The 25,489-nt window shown below is 41.1% G+C and overlaps 1 protein-coding gene across 6 annotated transcripts in view; it reads left to right on the forward strand.

Annotated features, from left to right (window-relative positions):
* TESK2 (testis associated actin remodelling kinase 2) overlaps nt 1-25,489 on the forward strand; it is a 132,612-nt gene that overhangs the window by 91,487 nt on the left and 15,636 nt on the right. For 5 of the 6 annotated variants that reach the window (XM_033416510.2, XM_012539063.3, XM_049698782.1 and 2 more), the window contains exon 4: nt 2,174-2,222. The exons of the other annotated variant lie outside the window; for it this stretch is intronic. In XM_033416510.2, coding sequence (XP_033272401.1) covers nt 2,174-2,222 — 49 coding nt within the window. The remainder of the gene's footprint in view (nt 1-2,173; nt 2,223-25,489) is intronic. 6 annotated transcript variants of the gene reach the window in all.

Genomic DNA, 25,489 nt, shown 5'->3' on the forward strand with positions numbered 1-25,489 from the left:
TCATAATAATTGATTTATGATTTTTATTTAAAATTATTTTTATATATAAATGTAGCCTGTTGGTTGAAAAAACTTCAAATATGACATAAGTATGTGCACTAAAAAATAAAAATCACCCTTTTCTCCCTCAGTACCATTTATTATTAATGCTTCTAGACATTTTCTATTAATATACAAAATTTTTTTTTACACAAATGGGATTTTAAAGCTCGATGTTTTCATTTAATGGTATATTTTGGGTATGTTCTCATGTCAGTGCATAAAGTTTAATTCATTCTTTTTAATGCTATATAGTATTCCAATCTATGAATAAAGCCATAAATTTTAAAAATATTTATTTATTTTTGGCTGTGTTGGGTCTTCGTTGCTGCGCATGGGCTTTCTGTAGTTGGGGCAAGCAGGGGCTACTCTTTGTTGCGGTGCGCGGGCTTCTCATCGCTGTGGCTTCTCTTGCCGTGGAGCACAGGCTCTAGGCGTGTGGGCTTTAGTAGTTGCGGTGCGTGGGCTCAGAAGTTGTGGCCTGCGGGCTCTAGAGCACAGTCTCAGTAGTTGTGGAAACACGGGCTTAGCTGCTCCGCGGCATGTGAGATCTTCCTGGACCAGGGCTCAAGCCCGTGTCCCCTTCATTGGCAGGGGCATTCTTAAACACTGCGCCACCAGAGAAGCCCTATACCATAAATATTTAACAAGTTTTTATTGGTGGGTATTTAGATTCACATACACCGGTGAAGTAGATGTCCTTTTATGTGAATTTTTGCTCACCCAAATTGAGTATACTTGTAAGATAAATTCCTAGAGGTGGAATTGTTGGAGCAATTAAAATTTTTGCTAGATGTGATCAATTAATTACCCTTTGAAAAAGTTGGGCCAAGAGCTCAACAGTGTTTCCTATCCCAGTTTCCTTACCTTCTGGACAACACTGAGCATTAGCATTCTTTTTTTTCTTTCGGCTGTGCCGCACGGCTTACGGGATCCTAATTCCCTGACCAGGGACTCAACCTAACCACTGGACCACCAGGGAATTCGCCAAGCATTATCATTCTTAATCTTTATTCATTGATAGATTTAAAAGGTAGTATCTCCTGTTTTAGTGTACATCTCTCTAATTATGAGGGAATTAGAGTACATTTTGATATTATTAGCCCTTTATTATTTTTGTGTGAGTTACACATGTACCTTTTGCTTATTTTTCTACTGGGTTCTTTTTAAAATTACATATTTAGAAGAGTTCTTTTTATGTCAAGGAAGTTGGCTCTTTGTCATCCAGCCAATGCGGGTGCTCCCAACCCGTTTGTTGTTTGTAAATTACAGACCGTCAGATTGGGTAGTTCAACCTACTTACTTTCTAGGTGAGGAAGCTGAGCCCCATAGGGTTAGTGACCTTTCTGTGTGTGTAAGCACGTAGTCAGGTAATGGCAGAGCTAAACCAGCACCAGGTTTCTTTGCTTCCAGTTTGGTGCTTGTTCCATTATACCATGCTGTTTTTAAAGGCTTACTCGCCTCCCTCTTCTACCATTGCTTTTTTTTTTGCTGTATGTGGGCCTCTCACTGTTGTGGCCTCTCCCGTTGCGGAGCACAGGCTCCGGACGTGCAGGATCAGTGGCCATGGCTCACGGGCCTAGCCGCTCTGCAGCATGTGGGATCTTCCCTGACCGGGGCACGAACCCGTGTCTCCTGCATCGGCAGGCGGACTCTCAACCACTGTGCCACCAGGGAAGTCCCTACCATTGCTTTTTACCACTAGGTCTTGCCGCAACCAGATGTTTCATGATAAACTTAGAAAGTTACAGGAGTGCTATCAAGGTTTGTTATACAGCAGGGGTCCCCAAGCCACGGGCCGAGGACCAGCACCAGTCTGCGGCATGTTAGGAACCGCACAGCAGGAGGTGAATGGCAGGCGAGCGATCCAAGCTTCATGTGCCGCGGCCCAATGCTTCCCCATTGCTCGCATTACCACCCGAACCATTCCTCCCCCACCCCACCCCACCCCACCCCCTTCCCGGGAAAATTGTCTTCCACGAAACCCATTCCTGGTGGCGAAAAGATTGGGGACCGCTGTTATACAGGAACCCAGTAGACTTCACAGGTATTGGATTGTCTCGCATGTGCAACTACACTAGTTATGTTCATGTCCTTTTCATTTGTTTAAAAAAACATCTGTTTCGTTTTGTAGGTTCATGGGTGTGTGTGTACATCAAGGACAATTGCATGCACTCACAGAGGTAAGACTTCAATGAGCGTGTTGAAGTGACTTCTTTGCCTTAGTTTCAGCATGTATGGTTCCACTGTAATTGTTACTCGCATATGTACGCAAAATATGTGTGCATTTATGGTTATGCAAAAATGGCATGTTAACAATGTTTTCTTCTGTAGCCTGGGGACAATGGCCATATCTGTTAATACTCTTGAATTCCCTAATAACACGTGGTGAGTTCTCGGGGAATGAGTGCTCAAATATTATATTGGTTCTTGCTGCCCAGATGACCCCCTCCTAAACTAAAGGATGGCATCACTTGGCTGCAAACTCTATCATGGCAACAAATTCCCAGACTACCCAGAAATTTGTGGTGTCCTGATCTAAAATTCCACTGCTGCTGCTCTAGTTTCCTGATGGAAGGAAACTACTCCTTGGAGAATTTACATCTTTATTCTCATTTCATTTTCAGCCTCTTATAGGCAGGTAAATATGTGGTAGTCATTACTCAGCCTCTGAGGACCAGAGAATCCTCTCTGGAACAAAGGCTTCCCAAATTCAGGTACTGGGTTACCAACTTCAGAATTTGCTTGGGTGCTTCTTAGAAGCACAGATTCCTGGAATACTCTAGGTTTAGTAGGTCTTCAGAGGGCCCATATGTATTCTTGAAAGCTCTTCAGATTATTCTAATGAGCATCTAAGTTTGAGAATCTATGTTCTAGAATGTTTTCACATTTCTCCTTGAGAAGTACCAAAACACAAAGTGAAGAAATTTAGGAAGGAAAATTGTTTAACAGAATTTGCAAGAGCATTGGTTTCCTGCTGGCTTGGTACCTGGTATTAATCGTTAATATCTTATCAAGGAGGGTCCCGTGTGCCTTACCCTATGTCTTTTTTCTCAATTACTGAGGATACCGGAATGTGAAGTGTGTGTAGCTATGTCCTGCCTCTTGTATGGAAGACCAAAGAAAGTGGGTTAGTGAGGTAGTGAAGAGCATGGGCTCTGTAGTATTGATTGCCTAGGTTTGAATCTCCCTGTGCTGCAGTGTTTTCACTTGTAAAACAGGAATAATGATAGTAGTACCTATCCCAGGGAATCTAGATAGGGAAGAGGACTATAGCTGGGCCCTAAAGTATTTGAATTTTAAAAGTCTGGGGTAAAAGGCAGATCGAAGAGTAGCTAGGGAGATAGGAAGAAAACCCAGGAGTGTGTTGGCCTGGAATGGAAAGGAAGGGGTTTCAAGGAGGAAGGAGTAATTATGTAATTGTGGCAAATAACTGTTGGTTAGATCATGACCTCACAGTGATATTGTGAGGATGAAATATAAAACGCTTATTTAACACAGTACCTGGCATGTAGTGATTGCTTAATACATTTTAACTATTACAGCTTTTATTAACAGTGACTAGTCCCTCCTGAACTCCTTGAATTGTCAATATTTTTCATTTGGTACTTAGTTCTGTACTACTGTTAATGTCATTAGATTTTAAAAAATTTTTACAAAGTATAACATAACAGAAAAGCACACATGAAAAGTGTGCATCTCACTAGGTTTTCACAAATGAACACACCCATAACCAGCATCCTGGATCAAGAAACATTTTCTGTGTATTTCTTTTCTCAGAAGTAAGTCTATAAATTCCTCAAAGACAAAACTCTGTCCTCTCAAGCCTTCTATCCACCAAAGCTCTGGCACTAATAAACTAATAAACACTTGTAAAAGTATTTGTTGCACTCTCTGTTTATATCACTGTTTACTGAAACGTGAGTTCATTGGAAGGGCTTGTGTGTTGGTTTTACTGACAAAGAAGAACCTGCTTTGAAATCTGTGATCATGTCTCAAGTTTAAAAGTGGGTGTAGTAGAAATGGCAGAAATGTATGATCATATGCAACATTCTTTTAGCCATGTTGCACTTAAATAATATTTTCTGTTGCTTATTAGCTTGTTTATAGCCATATACAACATACAGTAAGTGCTTTGTGAGTATATTTCCAGTATCATTAATGAGATATTGATATAGTTTATGATATTAACAATCTTTATTATGATGTTAATAGGCTGAAGGCCGTGAGGCCCAAATATCCAAATGTTCTTGCTTGTTTTCAGAAGCGGATCAGCAAAGGCCATCATGCCATAGATTTCTGGAGACTCCTAGGTTTAATTGCCTTATAATTTGACTTGACAGCACAGCTATTGGTTTCACTAAGGATCATAAAAATAAATTACTAATAACATCAAGCATACTGCTTGGAACTTGGATGATATTTAGTAAATATTTCTTGGTTGGCAGAATGCCTGCCCTCCACAGTAATGTGAGCACCATTCCTTATTTCTCTTAAAATAGTTTACCAATAATTACAGGAGACAAGCATAGCTCTTATTAATGCCTATAAAGTATTGATATTATTAAGAAGAATATTTCTCATATACAATGGTGATATAGACTTTTCTGGGCTTCAGCCATTTCCACAAGTCTTCATTGTAATTGTAGACATTAATTGAACTTGGAACAGTAAGACATTTAGGTGTGTTTTCTTTAAACTACCTATAGTAAGGATAGACTTCTAAGTTTTTAAGCAAATGAGTATTTGTTAAAGAGAAAGAAGTTGATAAAAGATCAGGTAGGGCTTCCCTGGTGGCGCAGTGGTTGAGAGTCCGCCTGCCGATGCAGGGGACACGGGTTCATGCCCTGGTCCGGGAAGATCCCACATGCCGCGGAGCGGCTGGGCCCGTGGGCCATGGCTGCTGAGCCTGCGTGTCCGGAGCCTGTGCTCCGCAACGGGGGAGGCCACAACAGTGATCAGGTAGAGGGACTTCCCTGGTGACGCAGTGGTTAAGAATCTGCCTGCCAACGCAGGGGACACGGGTTTGATCCCTGGTCTGGGGAGATACCACATGCCGCAGAGCAACTAAGCCCGTGTGTCACAACTACTGAGCCCGCGTGCCACAACTGAACCCCTGACACCTAGAGCCCATCTTCGCAACGAGAAACCACCACAATGAGAAGCCCGTGTGCTGCAACAAAGAGTAGTCCCTGCTCACCACAACTAGAGAAACCCTGTGCAGCAATGAGGACCCAAAGCAGCCAAAAATAAATAAATAAATGTTCCTTTAAAGAAAAAAAAAAAGATTAGGTGTAGAACCTTTTGAGTTTAATAAGTTGAATTAAGAATCTAAAAGTGTGTCTTTGACTCAGAAGACCTAACCTTATCTTTCATTTGGTCACGAATATCAAGGAAGTGGAAATCTTTGGCTTTTAAAGACAGAAAATATAACCGTGTGGTCAGTTAGCTATTGCTGTATAATATCCAGCCACAAAACCGTGCAGCAGTAAACATTTATTTCTGATACCTCTGCAGGTTCAGCTAAGCTGAGCTGGGCCCAGTTGGGCAGTTCTGCTGCTCTCACTTTTGCTCACTCATGCATCTGCAGGTCAGCTGGTGGTCTGCTCTAGGCTGGGCTTTGTGGGGCACTTTGCTCCAGCTGTTTCTCATTCTCTTCTGGGACCAGTGGGCTAACCTGGACATGTCCTTTTTAAGATGAAACCAGAATAGCAAGAGTATGCTAGCCCATTTGCACAAGTGCTTTTCGTGATTCTGCTTATGTTCAAGTTTGCTTGGCCAACATCCTGTTGGACAAAGCAAGTCACATGCCCGAGTCCACACTGGGAGCATACTGCAAAGTTACATGTCAAAGGACAGTGATTCAGTAAGGGGTGAAGAATTGGAACCTTTGTTTGCAATTTCCCATACCCTATAAATATCCCAGTCAGCACATCATAATTATTTGTCTTTTCTACCCTACTTGAGGGCAAAGACTTGCTCTCATTTTAAAAATTATAACTACCAGTTACTAAACTCCCACTATGGGCTAAGTGCTATGCTTGATGTTTTATATATTAGATATAATTCTCACAATTCTACAGTCCTATTTCCTCCGTTTTATAGATGAAAAAACTAAGGCTGAGAGAAATTAAATGATTTCCCCAAAGTAGGATTTAGATCCAGGTTCATCTGACTTCAAAGCCTGTACTGTTTCCATTACAACATGATGTCCTTAATTCACGTCTGTATTCTTCATAGTGCTGAGCACAGGTTCTTGTATGTGTAGCATGTGTAGTATTTGTAGAATTCGATTCTGACTAACTTTGTATATTTTGGGTTATTTGGGAAAGCTGTTTTCTGGTTACTGGATATATTAGAATGTATTTGGGTACAAGTAACAGAAAATAGTTAAATGGCCTTAAGCAACAAAAGGACATGTAAACTGGAATTCCAGCAGTTTATTAGGTTAGGGGTTGGTTTTTCAACAGCTAAATAGATGTTATCCAGAGATACCCCCCACCACCACCTCTTTCCATCTCTTTGTTCTGTGCTTACATTGTCAGCTTCACCCTAAGGTTGGCTGTCATTCATAAAAAGTGGCTGCCACCAACTTACATGCTATATGTTTTCTCTTCTATATTCAAGATGGGGGGGGGCTGTCAAAGAAAGAGAGGAGAGAGAGATGCTTCCAGACAGATTATATGACATCTCATAATGTTTTTTTGTGCTTTTTGTTTTTGTTGTTGTTTTGTTTTTATTCTTGTTTTTTAGTTTGTTAAGAAAAGCACAAAGAGGGAAATATCCTCATAATCAAACAGTTTGGGGAGCCTCTTTGTGCAGAACCTCTTAGTGCCTAGAAGATTGGGAATTTGGGGGATGAGTAGGGTATAAGGTTATGGGGCAGGGGCCTCAAGTGACAATACTCTGGTCCAGGGAGTCAGCAAAAGAATTGCTTGGCGGGTAGGATGTTTGGGGGTCTTTCTTGCCATTTCTGCCATGGAGAAACTATTCTTTTTTCCACTGTGGCAATGAGAACCACTTAGCTATAAACAGAGCAATTGCTTGGCCTCTTTACAGCGAAGTCACCTCAGCCAGGTAGATACTTGGTACTGAAAGAAATGCTCTTCCCTCATGAAGGAATGGTCAGCCCTGCAGGTGGCTGAAGAGAATTTTTTAATTCACATAGCCCTCATCCTCTTCTCACTCACCATTTCCACCCCAACTCTACACCTTCTTTCTTAAAGAAGAGTTACTTTGGAAACTCCTTGTTTCTGTGGGTTGATATGTGTTGTTTCTGAGTCGGTTTCTGTCAGACTTGTAAGAAGCCTTATATAATCAGAGAGCTTACAATGAAAGGAAACTCTGTGGGTTCAGTGACCAAACTCATGCATTATTTATAAAAATGAGCAGCCAGACCCCGATTCCAGTTTCTTGGTGTGCAGTGATATTGCCATTAGTTTTGCCTGCTGCTTTTCTTGCTTTTGTGTGACCCAGTACAGAGTATTCTCCTGGCCTTATTTACCTTGAGCCAAATGCAAAGTTGTCTGGTGCCTGCCTTGGGTTAACTTTGGCAGCATACCCATACCCTATCTTTCAAGCATGTGGCTGCTTTTCCTGTCCCTAATATATCTTTGCTTCAATTTGATATGCTACTACATGAGTAATCTTCATTAGGCATACTTTGATAATGTGATGCTTCTGTTTAAAAACTTCTGTTTAGCATTCTAGACTCTCTCTAATCGGATTTCAGAATTCAAATTGCTCCCTTTAGTTGGGTGGGTCTTTTTGCTGTCTTCTACACATGCTGGCCTTAGATATGCCTTCCAGGACCCTTGTCTCTCTTCTCCCTTCCACTTTCCAAGTTATGTCAAATCCCTCTAGTGGAACTCAGTCTCTTAAATAGGGTCTGTATAAGGCCCCATGTGGCTGGGCCCATAGTATATATAAGAAAGCTGAATTAACTCCAGTGGAAAGAGCCAAAAGTCAAAAATAGTGTGAAATGTTACATCTCAAGTCCTTTCACAATTAGAAGTTTATTTCATTTATACTTGTAAAAATAGCTAAAGCATTCCTATTAATACATGTTGGCATCTTCTTTACTTTTGAAAAAAGTAGCTTTTGTTTAACTTTTTGGTTTGGTCATTTAGTAATAAAGAAATCTCTAAATAAATTGTGGTACATATTTTCTGCCCTTATTTTTAGTAACTCCCTAAGACATTTGAGAAATAAGAATTTGCGGTTGGCAGTTTAACCCACAAATAATAGAAGAGTTCATTTAGTTTACTTTATTCTTAAAGAAGTTTTTCCCTGACTTGCTAGCTTGCCTCCAGCTCATTTAGTCATTCAAAAAAAAAAAAAAATTACTGGCTCTCACTATGTGTCCAGCACTATTCCAGGTACTGGGAATATAATAATGAACAAATAATGATCTCTACCCTCATGGAAATTACATTGTAATGAGCAGGGGGTGGGCAGAGGAGTTAGATTAAACAGGAAAACAAATTGTAATATATATGGTGTTTTGTGCTGTGGGGTTTGCAATTTTGAATATGTGATTAGGGGAAGTATCACAGAAGAGACAAAAATTAAGGAGGTAATAGAGCTACCTATGTGAATATCTGGGGAAAGAGTGTTCTAGGCAGTGGGAACAGTAAGTGCGAAGACATAGAGGCAGAAATGCCTGGTGCTGAATGTGGTCGAAGAACTCCAAAGACGGTGATGTGGCTGCAGCAGAGAGAGTAAAAAAGAATAGTAGTAGATGAAGGTAAGAGAGGAAACATGGGCCAGAGCACGTAGTGTCTTACAGACCGTTGTAAGAGTTTCAGCTTTTACTCAGGGTGAATTGAGAAGTCTTTGGAGGTTTTTGAGTAGAGTTGTGACATGATGTGACTTACCTTTTAACAGAATCACCCTGGCTACTGTGTGGTGAATAGACTGAAAAGGAGGCAAGGTTGAAAGCAGGAAGACGAGTTAAGAGAGACTATTGCAACAGAGTCCATGCAATAAATAGAGACTATGCCAAAAATAGTGAGAAATAATGGTAACTTGGACCAGAGTGGTAGCAGTGGACCTTGTGATTCTGGATCTATTTTGAAAGCAGAGAAAACAGGCTTTCCTGATGTATTCGGTGAGAGGTTTGAGAAGATGAAATAACTCAAGGATAACCAAGGTTTTTGGCCTGAGCATCTGGATAGAGTTGCTGTTAATGGAGATGGGGAAGACTACAGGAGATACAAGATGGGAAATGATCAAGAGGTCAGTTTTGAACAGGTTGAGTTTGAACCTGTTCAAGTTCAAGTTATCTCCAAGTGGAGATAACTTCATAGAGCATTGGGATTCCAGGGAGTACTCTGAATGATACCTTCCGTGTGCACATTCCTGTTTCTGTTTATCAGCTTTTTCACTAGAAAATATTTTATTGATTTAGAAGGAGGCGTTTTTCAACTGCTGTATTACTTCCCAAGTAATAATAATGAAAATCATTAAGTCATTTTTCTTATTTCAGTGTGCCAGGTCCTGCTAAGCCTCTCCCTTGGCGGTGGGGGTGGGGATAAATTAGTGTACAATCCCATGGAATATATGCTATTTTCCCCATTTTACAGGTGAGAAATCTGAGGCTCAGAGAGAAATTAATTTATCTGAGGTCTCTTAGCTAAGTAGTGGAGCTAGGATTGAGTCAAGTTCCACCTGACTGTAATCCAGTTTACTCGACTTTAAGCTCCTTGATCCTGGCTATTTTGTTCACTGCTGAATCTTCAATGGAGAGAGGGTGGTCTCCCAATATACCTCTCACACATTCCTACTATTCAAGGGCATTTCAGCATTCCTACACCTGATACCTAATTACTGTCTGTACCTTCTGTGTTTACTTGCTCTTTATGTTGGTCTTTTCTTGTTATCATGGTCACCATTGCTTGCTTATATAGTAAATTCTTAGATCAGTGATTTCCAAAGTGAATCATAAGCTTTTCTTTCCTCAACATGCTCATTTTAGCTCATTTCACCTTCTCATAGTAATTGCTTGTGTCTGTTTCCTACTCAACAAATAATTATTAAGCAGACACTTTGTGTCAACGGCCAGTTTAGGTGAACTTCAAAAAGGAGAAGTTGTTCTGTGAAGGGGCAGAAAAGTTGTTTAAAGCCTTCTGTAGTACTTGGCACAAGTAGCTACTTCATACATGTTTATTAAATGAATTACTAACTTGTAAAAGTATTAGTTGAGTGCTTAGCTTTTCTACAAATGATAGTTCTCTTTTCCTTCATCCCTGATCTCTCCCATTTTCTACATCTTCTCAGTCACCATGACCTGACCATTTTACCTCTTACTACCCTGAATGCATTTACCTTAGGCCAGTTCCTTCTGCCATTGCCATCTCTTTCACCACAACCTTCTAAACTAGTCTCCCTGTCAGTTTTATTCCTCACCTTAAATCCATACTGTCCATATTGCGAGCCAGAGTGGTCCTTTTAAAATACAGATCTCTTTTTTAACCATCTTAGCAATTTTTAAGTGTACAATTCAATAGTTAGTATTAAATATGTTTTTATTGTTGTGCAACAGATTTCTGGATCTTCTTCATCTTGCAAAATTGAAACTCTGTACTATTAAACAACTCCCCATTTCCCCCTTCCTCCAGTCCCTGGTAACCACTATTCTATTTTCTGTTTCTATGATTCTGACAATTCTAGGTACCTCAGAAAAGTGGAATCACACAGTATTTGTCTTTTTGTGACTGGCTCATTTTTCTTAGCTTAGTGTCCTAAACGTTCATCCATATTGTAACATGTGACAGGATTTCCATTCTTTTTAAGCCTGAATAATATTCCATTGTAAGTATATACATACTATATTTTACTTATCTATTCATCTGTCAATGGACATTTGGGTTGCTTTTACCTCTTGACTATTGTGAATGATACTGCTTTGAACATAGGTGTGCATATGTCTCTCTGAGACCCTGTTTTCAGTTTTTTTGCAAATATACCCAGAAGTGGAATTGCTGAATGATATAAGAGTTCTATTTTTAATTTTTTGAGGAACCACCATACTGTTTTCCATAGCTATTATACCATTTTACAGTCCCACCAATAGTGCACAAGGGTTCTAATTTCTCCACATCCTTGTCAATACTTGCTATTTCCTGGGTTTTTTTTTTTTTAATAGTTGCATTCTAATGGGTGTGAGGTGATATCTCACTGTGGTTTTCATTTGCATTTCTCCATCTCTAATTTGTTGCAGAGACTATCCTTTCCCTTTGATACATGAGGGTGTATTTCTGGGCTTTCTATTCTATTCCATTAGTCTATATGTCTGTCTTTTTGCCAACACCACAGTGTTTAATACAAATCTAATTTTGTTTTTCCCTGCATAAACCCTTCTATGGCTCCTCATTGCCCTCAGGTTAAAGTCAAAACATCTAATCCTGGTACTCATTATCTCTGTGGCCTCACTGCTCATTCTTATCTGACCTGTTGGTTCTTGTCTCAGTTGTGCACTACAGCTGTACTGAACCTCTTTCTCTTTCAGTTCCACAAATGGGATGTGACCCTTTCCACCTTCGGGTCTCTGCACCAGCTCTTCCCTCTGCCTAGGACACAATCCTTCCATCTCCCAATGGTCTGGCCAACTCCTATTTAACCTTCAGGACTCAGCTTAGATATTACTATCTCTGGGAGCCTTTTCTAATCTCCCAAGATTAGTTAGGTATCCCTCCTACACGCTCCCATGATACAATAGTATTTATCACTGACTTTAATTCACTGTTTGCTTGTGTATGTAGTTTATAAATTCCTTGAAGGCAAGGACTGTTTTGTTTGCATTGACATCCACTGGGTCCTGTATAGTGCCTGACAATGATAGCTGCTTATCATATATTTTTTTAATACCATCTTTTAAAATTTTTTAATTAAGTAATTTATTTGGGTTGTGCCAGGTTTAGTTGTGGCACGTGGGATCTTTGTTGCGGCATGCAGGATCTCTAGTTGTGGCATGTAGGATCTAGTTCCCCGACCAGGGATTGAACCTGGGCCCCCTGCATTGGGAGCACAGAGTCTTAACCACTGGACCACCAGGGAAGTCCCTTATCATATTTGTTGATTGAATGAATAAATGAATAATCAGTGGCATTTTCTGGCTCAAAAGCATTCAGTGATTTCCTCGCTGATTACAGTATAGTTTTGTAACCTTAGTTGCTTACCAGAATTGCTTAGGAGCTTTTTAGAAAGTGCAGATGCCAGGACCTCACACAAGGCCTATTGAGTTAAAGTCTTGGGTGAGGCCCAGGCATCTGTTTTTAAAAATAAATTAATAAAGTGCCATAAGTTATTTTGATGCACAGCCAGTGTTAAAACATGGAACTCAGGATTAACTCTTAGCCTGATATTCGGTCCTCTGTGCTCTAGCATCATCCTGCCTTTTTTTCTTCTAGTTCTCCTCCTCTTTAACAAGTACTCTATAACTCAGGCAAACTGGGTTTAATGTGTTTACTAAACACTGTGTGTTTTCCTGCCTCTTTATTCATATTATTTCTTCAGCCCAGAATACACTCTTTGCTTTTATCCTATAGAAATCTTCCCTCCCTTCAAGACTTGGCTCAAAGTCCACTTATTCCTCCATAAAACCTTTCCTGATTCTTTCTCTGCCACTGCTAAACCTCCCTACCTCTCCCTTATGTAGTCAAAATGTTTCCTTCCATTGACCTTCTCTTACACTTTTTTTGGCACCTCTTTTTAAACATTTTGCCATATATTAAAGTTATTTTTGCTTTAGTTTCCCTGCACGAGTGTAAGCTCCTAGAATAGAGGAGAAACCCAGGCTTCAGGGTCAAAAGACTTGGGTACAAATCCAGGTTCCACCATTACTAGTTGAATAACCATAGACAAATCTCTGGGCTTGATTTCCTCATTCATAAGAAAAGGATGACAGGGCTTCCCTGGTGGCGCAGTGGTTAAGAATCTGCCCGCCAATGCAGGGGAAACGGGTTCGAGCCGTGCTCCAGGAACATCCCACCTGCCGCGGAGCAACTAAGCCCGTGCACCACAACTACTGAAGCCTGCGCGCTCTAGAGTCTCTGCTCGGCAACAAGAGAAGCCTGCGCACTGCAACGAAGAGTAGCCCCTGCTCGCTGCAACTAGAGAAAGCCTGCGTGCAGCAACAAAGACCCAACACAGCCAAAAAATAATAATAAATAAATAGAAATAAATAAATTTATTAAAAGAAAATAAAGAAAAGGATGACAGAATGTTTCAAGATCTTGCAAAGTTCAAATGAGGTAACTGTGAAAGTGCTATGCAAAACCAGTTGCTGGCTATTATATAATGGCAGGGATAGTGTCTTACTTATCTGTATGCTCCTAATCTCCCAGCAGTACCTTGTGTTTAGGACACTCATTTATAGACATTGGCTGAATGATTGAATAGGGAGAAAGGAAGCAAACAACAAACATTTTATGTCATCTAAAAAGTGAAGTTGAGGTAAATTTTCCAATGCATTTTAGTACCTGTGTGAATGGCTGGAACTCTTGCCTCATGAATGGAGTAATTTCTAAATGGCCTCTTATGTTGTTCAATTGTAAGGCCTCTTGCATAGTCATCCTTTTCCTCTGTAACTAATTTGCTCAACAATTTCTTTTCTACCCAGATTAGCTAGTCAATCAAACGTACGTTTCTGGTACACCCAGAAGGAACAGAACCAAGCACTAACTTACAAATAAAACAACAGACATGTTACTTACCTGATAAGTCTTTAAGTCAACTAAGGTGTTTGGATGAGAAAATATTTCATTTTTTTAACCAATAATTTATTGTACTTGGCAGTATCAGGGACACTTTTTAAAAAAAATAACATTTTTCTGATTATAAAATCATAATACTTGTTAGAGAAATAGCTAATATATCTGGAATGTAAAGTTTTGCATGCATTTTCTTTTTTTCATCCTATGACAACCCTGTGAGATATAGCTATTATGATTGCTATTTTATATAAAAAGAAGCTAAGAATTAGATTAAATAATAACTGAAAAGCTGTTTTTCCATTTTTACCTACTTAACTCAATTTTCAAGTCTTAGTTAAAATTTTCACTTTACTGTAGTGGCTTTTCCCAATGATCTCCCTGCATCTAGATTGTTACTTAGATTATTATTCTCTTTGATAGCACTCTTTCCTTTTTCATTGTAGCACATTTCATAACATATAGATCTTCATTTATTTGAATGTTTGTTTATTGTCTCTCTCATATGTCAGTTCCAGTAGGACTGGGACCATGTTCTGTTTTGTTTACCACTAGCAACGAATAGGTAACAGGTCATTGAAGAGCTTGGGGTTGGTAGAGGAAATAGCAGGCTTCCTCAGGCACTGCCGTTTTATTAAGCTCAGGAAACTAAAGACCACATTCTTAGATGTTGGAAAGTTGGAGTATTGGTTAGAGGGCACCACAGTTAAGGAGGACAGTTGTGTTTAGTATGATTATTCTCTTCCCTAACTATTCTCTTCATAAAGCTAATATGGGTTACTTTGGCCCCTTGGCAAGGATGTTATAGAAGGACTTCAATTGTATGATGTGGGGCTTAGAATGGACTGCCTTTCAGATCTATCCCATCATATTATATTGTTATTCCATACCCTTGGGCATTATTTTCCTCATGAGTATGTACCTTTGAAAAAACTGTTGATCCATCCATGAGATAAGTAAGGACAATGTATATATATATATGTGCTGATACTGATACACATATATATATATACACATATATATATATGTGCTGATACAATATATATATGCTGATACTGACTAGCTTATCCTGTACATAAGGTCAAAAGTATTGATCTCAGAAATACTTTTCTGAGAATACCTAAAAGAAAAGGAGATATTCATGAAGATTAGGGAGGAGAAGAAGATTAAAAATTTGAGAGAAAGAGGCTGGATCATACAGGGCCTTATAGGCCATGGTGAGGATTTTGAATTTTGTTTTAAATACAGCAGGAAGCAGTTGAAGGATTTTAGACTGGAGAGTAGTAGGATACAATTTGCATTTTAAAATAGCACTTTGGCTGCTCTGGAGAATTGACTGTAGAGGGACGGAAGTGAGGGCAAGGAGACCAGTGAGGAGAAACGTATAGATTATATGAGAGATGTGGGTAGCTTGAACTGCGGTGGTATCTGTGAAGATTTTTAAAGATCTGTTTTCGAAATAGAAAGACAAGGTCTTGTGACTTAGGTAAGAAAGAAGAGTGAGGAATCAAATGATGCCCATTTTCGGGCTTCCCTGGTGGCGCAGTGGTTGAGAGTCCGCCTGCCGATGCAGGGGACACGTATTCGTGTCCCGGTCCGGGAAGATCCCACATGCCGCGGAGCGGCTGGGCCCGTGAGCCATGGCCGCTGAGCCTGCGCGTCCGGAGCCTGTGCTCCGCAACGGGAGAGGCCACAACAGTGAGAGGCCCGCGTACTGCAAGAAAAAAAAAAAAAAAGATGCCCATTTTCTAGGTGGGTGGTTGTTTCATTTACTGAGATGTGGAAAACTTGGAGAGTGCTGCTGGAGAACTTCCTCAGCTGTGTGTGTATTACCTGGGATTTTTTTTTTTTTTTTTTTTTTTTTTTTTTTTTTCTGTACGCGGGCCTCTCACTGTTGTGGCCTCTCCCGTTGCGGAGCACAGGTTCCAGACGCGCAGGCTCAGCGGCCACGGCTCACGGGCCTAGCTGCTACGCGGCATGTGGGATCCTCCCGGACCGGGGCACGAACCCGTGTCCCCTGCATCGGCAGGCGGACTCTCAACCACTGTGCCACCAGGGAAGCCCCCTTTTTTTTTTTTTTTAACATAACACTGTAATCGGCATAGTCTCTTCGCTACAGAAGACCAGACTCAGCATTTGAGCTTTTCAGGGATAACACATCACTACATCTTAAAGCCCTTCCTTGGGCAAGAGCTTTCTGGTCTAAAGTCTAAGGACTGAGGTAGCTGATGAGAGGTGATTCATGGAGAGTGTAGAAGGAATTTCTATATGTAGATAGATAGTTAGGGACATTTAATTTGTTCATTAATTCAATTAGTATTTATTGGGGCTTATTCTGCTAGACACTGATCTAGGAATGGCATTGAACCTCTTCTCAGTGAACTCAAGAAGTGAAGTTAATTGTGCGTTAGGACTTTCTGAATTTATTTGGAAAGGGTTTAGAATTCAGTGCTATGGTCATTCTCTGCCTTTAGTCATTTAGAAAAATGTTTTAGAATTTAGCATCCCTAGAACGCTTCTGAGTGACATGATATCCAGATCTGCTGCTTTGTTTGAATTGAGAGTTGGCCTTAGACCAGGATTGGCTGCTTCCCAGAGAGTCCAGTGGCTAATAGAGGAAAGATAATTTGGAACATGGTAAAATACAGACTTAACTTCACTCAAGATTAATCATCTGATTTTTCTCATTTACTCTCTCTCTCTCTCTCTCTCTTTTTTTTTTGGCCATGCAGTATGTAGGATCTTAGTTCCCCAACCAGGAATCGAACCCATGCCCCCTGCAGTGGAACTGCAGAGTCCTAACCACTGGACCGCCAGGGAATTACAGAGGGCACATCATTCTGACACTTGAGATGGTCTGAAACCAAAGAAAAGGCTCTCTCTTTTTCCCTACAGCTGTAGATACTTATGTATACACCAGACCTCAAGTCTGTTTTCTCTGCAGTAGAACCAGAACTGGCTGAGTCCTCTGTTCCCACCCCTTCCTTCGATAACTCCAACTAGTCTTTGTGAATTTTTGTGAACTTGCGGGTAATTAGTTACCTATCTGACCCTTAGTCTTCAGAGGAGATTTCTGCCTGTACTTGGCGTGACTATTGGGTTGGGAAGTTGTCTTCCACATAGCAAATTGGAAACCTTTCCTCCCTTTCTAACCCCCTACCTACCGTTTGCCACTAGAAGATACCATTTAAGCTTATAGTTGCCTCTAACTTTTGCTTGACTTCTTCCTTACCCAGAGACCAAGTAGTGTGTTGATATGGGCAGAAGAGGTAGAAGAAATGATTAGCTTATTTGAGGACAGTCTCCTTTGATATAAATCACCTTAATTAGAAACTTAACCTCTTTTGGTTTCCATTTTCATTTTGTCCACTGTCAAGCCCTTACTCCTGAGATCTGCTAAGGGGAGGCAGGATGTGTTGTCTTCCTTAATAGATTGCTTTGTTCACTCTGAGCCCAATCACCAGGTGAATGTCAGAGGTTCCTGTCTGAAGCTGGAGGATGTGGGGTTGTAGTAGATGTGGGGTAGCAAGCTGGAGGGAAGAATGCTTTTAAACATGACCTTAATAGCCATGTTGCTGGTAGAGATATTATGGATTTGGGGATAGGAAAGCAAGCTGGATGGAATAGTCAGGAGCCCTGGGCTGATCATAAATCATGTCTGGAACCATTGATTGCTAGTAGAGCTTTATGGGGCAAAGAAAATAGTCTTATTGTTATCTTAGTTCATTTCTTTGAGAAGATTTGTTTTACAGATTTATCTTTTAATGTTTATTTAAACAAATTTGATTTTGATTATGAGATGTTTGCTGTAAATTAAAAATCTGTGGGAAAAGCTTAGTCATTCCTTTTTTTTGTTTTTGTCTGTGTTGGGTCTTAGTTGGATCTAAGGATCTTTGTTGCGGTATGCAGGGTCTTTAGTTGTGGTGCATGGGCTGTCTAGTTGTGGCACGTGGGCTCAGTAGTTGTGGCGCGAGGGCTTAGTTGTCCTTCGGCATGTGGGATCTTAGTTCCCCGACCAGGGATCAAACCTGTGTCCCCTGCATTGGAAGGTGGATTCTTAACCACTGGACCACCAGGGATGTCCCAGTCATACTGTTTTGAATCTTGTGGGTAAACAGTCATTTTGTTGTTTATAGTAGTTTATGTGCATAGAAAAACACTCTTACTACTTCAGGTGCGTTAAACAAACATCTTTTTTTTTTTTTTTTTTTGCGATACGCGGGCCTCTCACTGTTGTGGCGTCTCCCGTTGCGGAGCACAGGCTCCGGACGTGTAGGCTCAGCGGCCCTGGCTCACGGGCCCAGCCGCTTCGTGGCACGTGGGATCTTCGCGGACCGGGGCACGAACCCGTGTCCCCTGCATCGGCAGGCAGACTCTCAACCACTGCGCCACCAGGGAAGCCCAACAAACATGTTCTTAAAGTGGTGAATGGGTTATGCTAAGTGTCTGTGGGAAGTGTGAGGAAAGAGGGGGCGATATCTTTATGGCCTCTTCTACTTGGCTTTCAGCTACTGATAAAAGAAATACCCTCTATAATTCTCAAAAGGAGATCTTAGATGTATTTTTTAAGTCCATGTGATTCTGACCATTTTAAGGAATCTGCTGACAGAGTGTCAAAGGATCCTCAAAATTTCATATTACCGAGTGGCCAAACACACTGTTTTGTATTTTGCTTTAAATTCATTGCTACCATAGTATCTGCCATATAGTAAGCATTATTAAATGTTTGTTTTGCATGATATTTATCAGAAAATTCCTCTCAAAACACACTGTTTTGTATTTTGCTTTAAATTCATTGCTACCATAGTATCTGCCATATAGTAAGCATTATTAAATGTTTGTTTTGCATGATATTTATCAGAAAATTCCTCTCAAAGCACATTTCTCTTTTTGATCTTAAGTTACATTAATGACAGAGTTGGGAGGGCTTCAGATAAAAGAGGGAACTTAAAATCTGCCTCTATTTATTTAAATGTACTTATTCATTTGTTAATTCAACAATTTATTGTTTGTGTCACTGGATACTGGGCTTACAAAGTTGAGAAAGATCTGGTCCCTGCCATCAAGGTTATAGTACAATATGATAAGCAATAGTAGAAGTACATACAGGGGGCCAAAGTGGCACAAAGTATGGGATGGGGTATCAGGAAATGGTTTCCAAAATAAGAGACTCAAGCTGGGTTTAGAAGGATGAATAAGAATTAGCAAAGCTGTGAAGGGGAAGAAGAGTATTCTGGGCAGTAAACATATATGAAGGCAGAGAGTGTGAAACATTTAAATATTCTGAAACACATTTTGGGTTCCCTTTCTCTTTGAATCAGTCCATTACTACTGACTGTTTGAGTCAGGCAGGTCCCGGTGGACCTCCTGGAGTGGAGGCTGAACCGTGGCAAACTCAGGCCTTGGCAGATGTGTGGATGTGCACTTGTAGTGGCTGTGGAACCTCGAGCTGAGAACAGGAGGCTCCTTTGGAGCATGAGCCTCCCACAGGGCGCTCTTGGGATGCCTGTCCTGGAATTACCCAGGGCAGTAACAAAGCTTTCTTTTCTTCTTTAAACCAAGCCAGCAGGATGGGATGTCTGCTAGCCTTTGTGTTTGGAGCCAACCAACAAATATACAGTGGCCAGCACAATGGCATTGTTGGGCTTCAGTGAAAACTAGGTCGGGGCCCAGGCCCTCCTCTGCAGAGGGCCCATCCAGAGAAGAGGTTTGACAAGCCACTGATTTGGCTATTTGGCATTGATGCTGGTTTCTGATGAGCTTCTGACTGACTTTTGGTATATAAGATTGTAGGATCTCTTCCCGTTGTTTCTCTCAACACATCTATTTGGAATCTCTGAGTTGCCTCTGACTCTTTTTCCTCAGTTCTCATGTCTACCATTCAGTTGCTAAATCCTTTAGATTCTACCTCTGCTTGTTCTAACTCTAGCCCAGTTTTTCATACCTATGGTAGCATTCTAAGTCAGGCGTTTGGTCGTCTCTCATCTGGACTGATGCAGTACCCTTCAAACCTCCCTCTAGCTCCTCCTCTATCCTGCTACCACCATGGGCTTTCTGAAATGTAGTTTTGGTCCTGTATTAGTTTCCTAGGGCTGCCATAACAAAGCACCACAATGTGAGTGGCTTACAAAGACAGAAATTTATTCCCTCATAGTTCTGAAAGCTAGGAGTCTGAAATCAAAGTGTTGGCAGGGTCTTGCTTTCTCTGAAGGCTCTAGGGGAAGATCCTGCCTTGCTTCTTCCTAGTCTCTCTTGGTGTTCCTTGGCTTACAGATGCATCACTCAAATCTTTGCCTCCATCGATACATGACATTCTCCTTGTATGTCTGTATCTCCTCTCCTCTTCTTGTTAAGATATTGGATTAAGGATCCACCTTACTCCAATAGGACCTCATCTTACTTGATTACATCTGCAAAGACCTTGTTTTCAAATAAGGTCACATTCACAGGTACCAGGGGTTAGGAATTGGGCCTATCTTTTTGGGAGACATAGTTCAACACACAATAGATTATATTATACCTTTACCTATAAACCTTTAGTGGTCCCCATGATCTGCTAAATTAGCTATAGATGTTTCATCTTGGTGTTCCAGAACTTCTACACTAACAATAAATATAATAATAATAGCAATAATAACAACATTGAGAACTTCCTTGGACATTGTTCTAAGCATTTTATACATTAGTTCATTAAATTTTCATAATTCTATGGATTAGGTTCTATTATTATTCCCATTTTATAGATGAATATTAAAGAGTAACCAACCCAGGGTCACACAACTAGTCAGAGGTGAGATTCAGTCCTAGGCAGTCTAACTCTGCAGTATGTGGGCTTCACCACTATAATTTACTGACCAGCTTTACTTTTTAGCTTTATCCCTTCTCCCCTACTTATACTTTACGCAGGGAAAGAAAAACAAAAAGGAATGACTACTAATCTCTGCACTTTATCTTTGTGTTCCTTTTGCATAGAATGTCTTTTTTACTCCCAACCCTACATATGGGCTTCCAGGAAACAGAACTGAATCCTCAATGAGTGATTAGCCAGGCCTATGTGGGGGAAGGTATTCTAGGTAAAGGGACCAGCAATGTGCACAAACGTGCAAGTAAGCAGGGGTCAGACCCTTATAAGCAGGAGTGAAAGACTGTGTGCCATGCTAAGGTTTGTGGATTTTATCCTAAGAGTAATAGGGCATCAGTGAATAATTTTAACAAGGGAGTGGCTTCAGGTTGGTATTTTAGAAGGTTAATCTTGGCTGTATTAAGGAAAATGGATTGGAATGAGAGCTAAGTCTGTTCAAGATGTAAGAAGGGGAAAAGAAGACTAGTTAGAAAGCTAATGGCGTAACCAAGGGGAGGGATGATGATGATTAGATATTGATAGTGGGGAGAATGAGTTGTGTACTGTCAGCTAAGCACTGTGCTAGACATACTTTGTATACCATATCTCTTTTAATTATTCCCTGCCTTTGATTAAATACCAAATCATATTGGTTCTACCTCCGAGATATCTCCAGGTATTAACCTCCTTTCCATTCTTGCTGCCATTGTCTTTCTCAGGCATTTGTTACTTCTCACCTGGATGATTCCAGTAGCCTTCTAACCGTTCTTCCAGCCTCAATTTTCTTTTTTCTTTTTTCTTTTTTTTGTGGCACGCGGGCCTCTCACTGTTGTGGCCTCTGCTGTTGGGGAGCACAGGCTCCGGACGCGCAGGCTCAGCGGCCATGGCTCACGGGCCCAGCCGCTCTGCGGCATGTGGGATCTTCCCGGACCGGGGCACGAACCCGTGTCCCCTGCATCGGCAGGTGGACTCCCAACCACTGCGCCACCAGGGAAGCCACCCAGCCTCAATTCTTGACCTTTCCATACAGTTTTTACATTACTGTTAGAATGATATTTCTGTGAAGCATGTCTGATCATTGTCCTGTATGAAAAAAAATTGTTAGTTGATTATATGTCATCTCTACTGGACTGTGAACTCGACTAGACTAGACTGTGAACTAAGGGCAGGGACTGGTCCCACTTAGTTTTATGTTTTTATGTAGTAGGTTTTCAGTGTTTGTGTAGGTGGATGGATAGAGAGATGAAGGGTCTACCTCAGGACAGCTGTGCTAATTAAGTGGCAGCAAATGATCTCTGTTAGTTGGATGGCAGCACATTTATCTGCCTTGGGTAAGTGCCTTAGCTCTAGGCTATTTGGGTAGATTCATCAAAAAGGTATAATAATTCTTACAGTTGATGTTTTCTTCAGAACCTCTCTGAATATGTCTTTGAACCACTGTTCATAGATGTTTGTTTGATTACAGATATCAGTATATTGATAATTCAAAGTTAAAAAAAAAAAAAGGTAGCCGTTTGCCTTGTTCTTCTGACTGGTTATGATTGGGTGAGGTTATGATCAGAATCAGCAAGAATTGAGAACAGGAGCCCTGGGTGTAGTGAATGTTACTTCAGGGAGAGGTAAGTATTGCCTAGTCCTGCTCCAGAATATTCTTTGTATGGGCATGTTTATGTGTCTGTCTGTGTCTGAGTGGTACCATCAGAGCCTATAGGGTGTATGTGGGAAGAACCATACTCTCAGCCTAGACAACTCTTAACTATCTTTTTAGGATCCAACCCAGGTGTTACTTTTTCTGTGAAACTTTCTAAACTCCTCAGTATCTACTTTCATACCCAAGTATTTACCTCTGCTAAAGGGTTATTAGTATTACTTACTTACCTAGGTGTCTTTCATTGAACTTCTTTAAGGTGTAAACTGAGTGTTTACATACCTACATTTACTATGTGGATGGGACTCTTCCAATCACTGGGAGATATAATGTTGATGTAAATGGATAGGTTCTTAGTCTCATATGGGGGCGACAGGAATGGGAGGAGCGCTCAATAAATCTTTGTAGAAATAACCTGAATTGATGTTCCTTTTTATTTTTGGGCCACACCGTGAGGCTTGCGGGATCTTAGTTCCCCAGCGACCAGGGATTGAACCTGGGCCCATGGCAATGAAAGTGCCCCTGAACAGCAAGGGAATTCCCTGAATTGATATTCCTGAGTGGAGAATTAAGTGTCCACTTACCCGTCCCTTTGATGATTTTCTAGGGTGTTGGCATATGATTTCTTACATACATAGTAATATTGTTTAGTCACCAAACACACATTTGTTTACTGAGTGCCTTCCAAGAAAAGAGTCTTTAATGAAATCAAGTATCAAACACAAATGAAATGGCAGAAACGCTAACATTTTATTAGACCATGAAGAGGAGAGGTTTTGGTGTAGGTATATTTGGGGAACAGTCACTTAGAGGTATTGAAGTACCTTTAACACATTTGATTGGCTGATATTATAGTTTTCTGAACTTTAAAAGAACAACAATAAAAATTGTGAAATCTTCTCTCTCTAGTAGGTATTTAAATGTGTTGCCAGTGCCTTAGGTTGTTTTGTAGAGCTCCCAAGGGAGTGGTCTGGAAGAAAATGAAAGCAAAGCAGCTGTTATCCCCAACCCGGAAAGCTGAATGTGCTGGAACAGTTGTTCTTGCCTCTGCTTCCCACAGAGGGATTTTTTCAGAGAACACACCAGCTGAGTCTGCACAGGGAGTTGCTTATAGGGAAGTGGACGTTCCGACTAATGGGCACACAGTGTAGCAACTTAGAAATCTTCCTTCTTGGCAGATCTCAAACTTCCTTTCCTCATACATGCAAAGGTCTTGAGACATTGAGAAGTTGTGGTTTCTGAGGGCCCAGAGGCTTACCAGCTCCACCAAAGTATTCACCGAAGGCAGGCAAGAGAAGTGGGTTGTAACAATAAATTCCATTTGGTTTCCCTCTCTGGATCTGGTTTGTGCTTTTTCCATCTTGCCAGGAAAAGTCAGAGCCTACTAGCCAGTGTGGTTCCTCACCTTGTCTCGCCTCTCTCCTCTGCTCTCCACCCTGTGGCTTGGTCTGTGGATTTCTCAGGCTTTCAGAGACATGACTGGACAAGAGTAATAAACATGTGTTTCTCCGAACCAGAATCAAGAGTCCTGGCTTAGCCTGGCCCACAGAGAATGCACATACAGGCTTTTCACCAGTCTTTTCTGCCTGGCCCTCAGTAGGAAGCCTGAGTAGCTCCCAAAGTCAGGCCTTCCATGTCACACTGTCACCACGCCAAACAAGTGAACCACCACTTCTTCATATCTTTTTCACTCTCAGAGCCAAAGAAATTTGTCTGCATGTTTAGCTGTCAGCTTCATTGCCCCCATATAGCTTGGAATTTGCAAGTTCAGTTTCTTTTTAGCAAATGAGCACCTCAGGCGTAAACTGTGAACAGATTCAACTAGAGTGAAGAGACGAGGGCACTATGCTAATGCTGTCGTTATACCTCGTTTTGAGATTTCCAAAGCTGGATTATCAAGCAAGATGAAGCAGATCAACAGGTTTCCCTTTTGAGAAGTTTGGCGTATTTTTAGCCATTCTCTCTGCCTTGCCAAACCTGATCCACTTCATCCAAGGATCTGAAGTGCTGCATCGTGCTGCCCCCAACTGGTTCTTTTTGGTGCTATGTTACCACATCAGAAAATCTCATTATATGGAACTTATATTTTTTTCTTAGCACTTTCATGTATTTGTATTCGATTCTTATAATAACATTGTGAGTAATGTGGATCATGGATTATCATACCTACTTTTTATGTGGGAAAACTGAAGGGTAGCCTTATTAGTTGATTTGTCCAAAGTAAAATGGCTGTTGAGGCAGACTTGGACTAAAATTCAGATTTAAAAATGTGTGTGTGTGTGTGTACATATATATATATATATATATATATATATATATATATATGTACACACACACACATATATATATATTTTTTTTCTTTTTTTTGCGGTATGTGGGCCTCTCACTGTTGTGGCCTCTCCCGCTGCGGAGCACAGGCTCCGGATGCACAGGCTCAGCAGCCATGGCTCACGGGCCCAGCCACTCCGCGGCATGTGGGATCCTCCCGGACTGGGGCACGAACCCGTGTCCCCTGCATCAGCAGGCGGACTCTCAACCACTGCGCCACCAGGGAAGCCCTACATATATATTTATTTATTTGGTTGCACTGGGTCTTAGTTGTGGCAGGCGGGCTCCTTAGTTGTGGCTCCAGGTCTCCTCAGTTGTGGCTCGCAGGCTCCTTAGTTGCAGCTCACGGACTCCTTAGCTGTGGCATGCAAACTCTTAGTTGCGGCAGGCACGTGGGATATAGTTCCTTGACCAGGGATAGAACCTGGGCCCCCTGCATTGGGAGCGTGGAGTCTTATCCACTGCGCCACCAGGGAAGTCCCTAAAATTTTTTGTCCCCAGATTTTTTGCCTTCTCTCCCATTAGGTTCCCTAGTCTTTTATAAATTCAATATCACCCCCACTCCAAAAAGGTATTAAGAGCTTAATTTTAGGCTTAGAGGAATTTTCTCCTTTTTCTCCCTTGGAAAGAGGAGGGAGATAATACATCATGTAAGGTTTGAATAAATTCATGAATTTAATCAGCAAAAAATTTTGAGCTCCTGTTCTGCATGAGGCTCTCTGTACCCAGACACCATGGCTCTCCAGTGTAATGTAGGGGTAGAGCATGAACTCTGGAGCCAGACTGCCTGAGTTGGAACCCTGGCTCTGCTGCTTAATAATTGGGTAACCTTGAGCAAGCTGCTTAACGTCTAAATGCCTTTTGTAAAATGAGAATAATAGTACACTTACCTTAGGGTTATATGAAGATTAAATGATGTAA

This window comes from Orcinus orca, chromosome 1 (genome assembly GCF_937001465.1).
Source record: "Orcinus orca chromosome 1, mOrcOrc1.1, whole genome shotgun sequence".
Lineage (NCBI taxonomy): Eukaryota > Metazoa > Chordata > Mammalia > Artiodactyla > Delphinidae > Orcinus > Orcinus orca.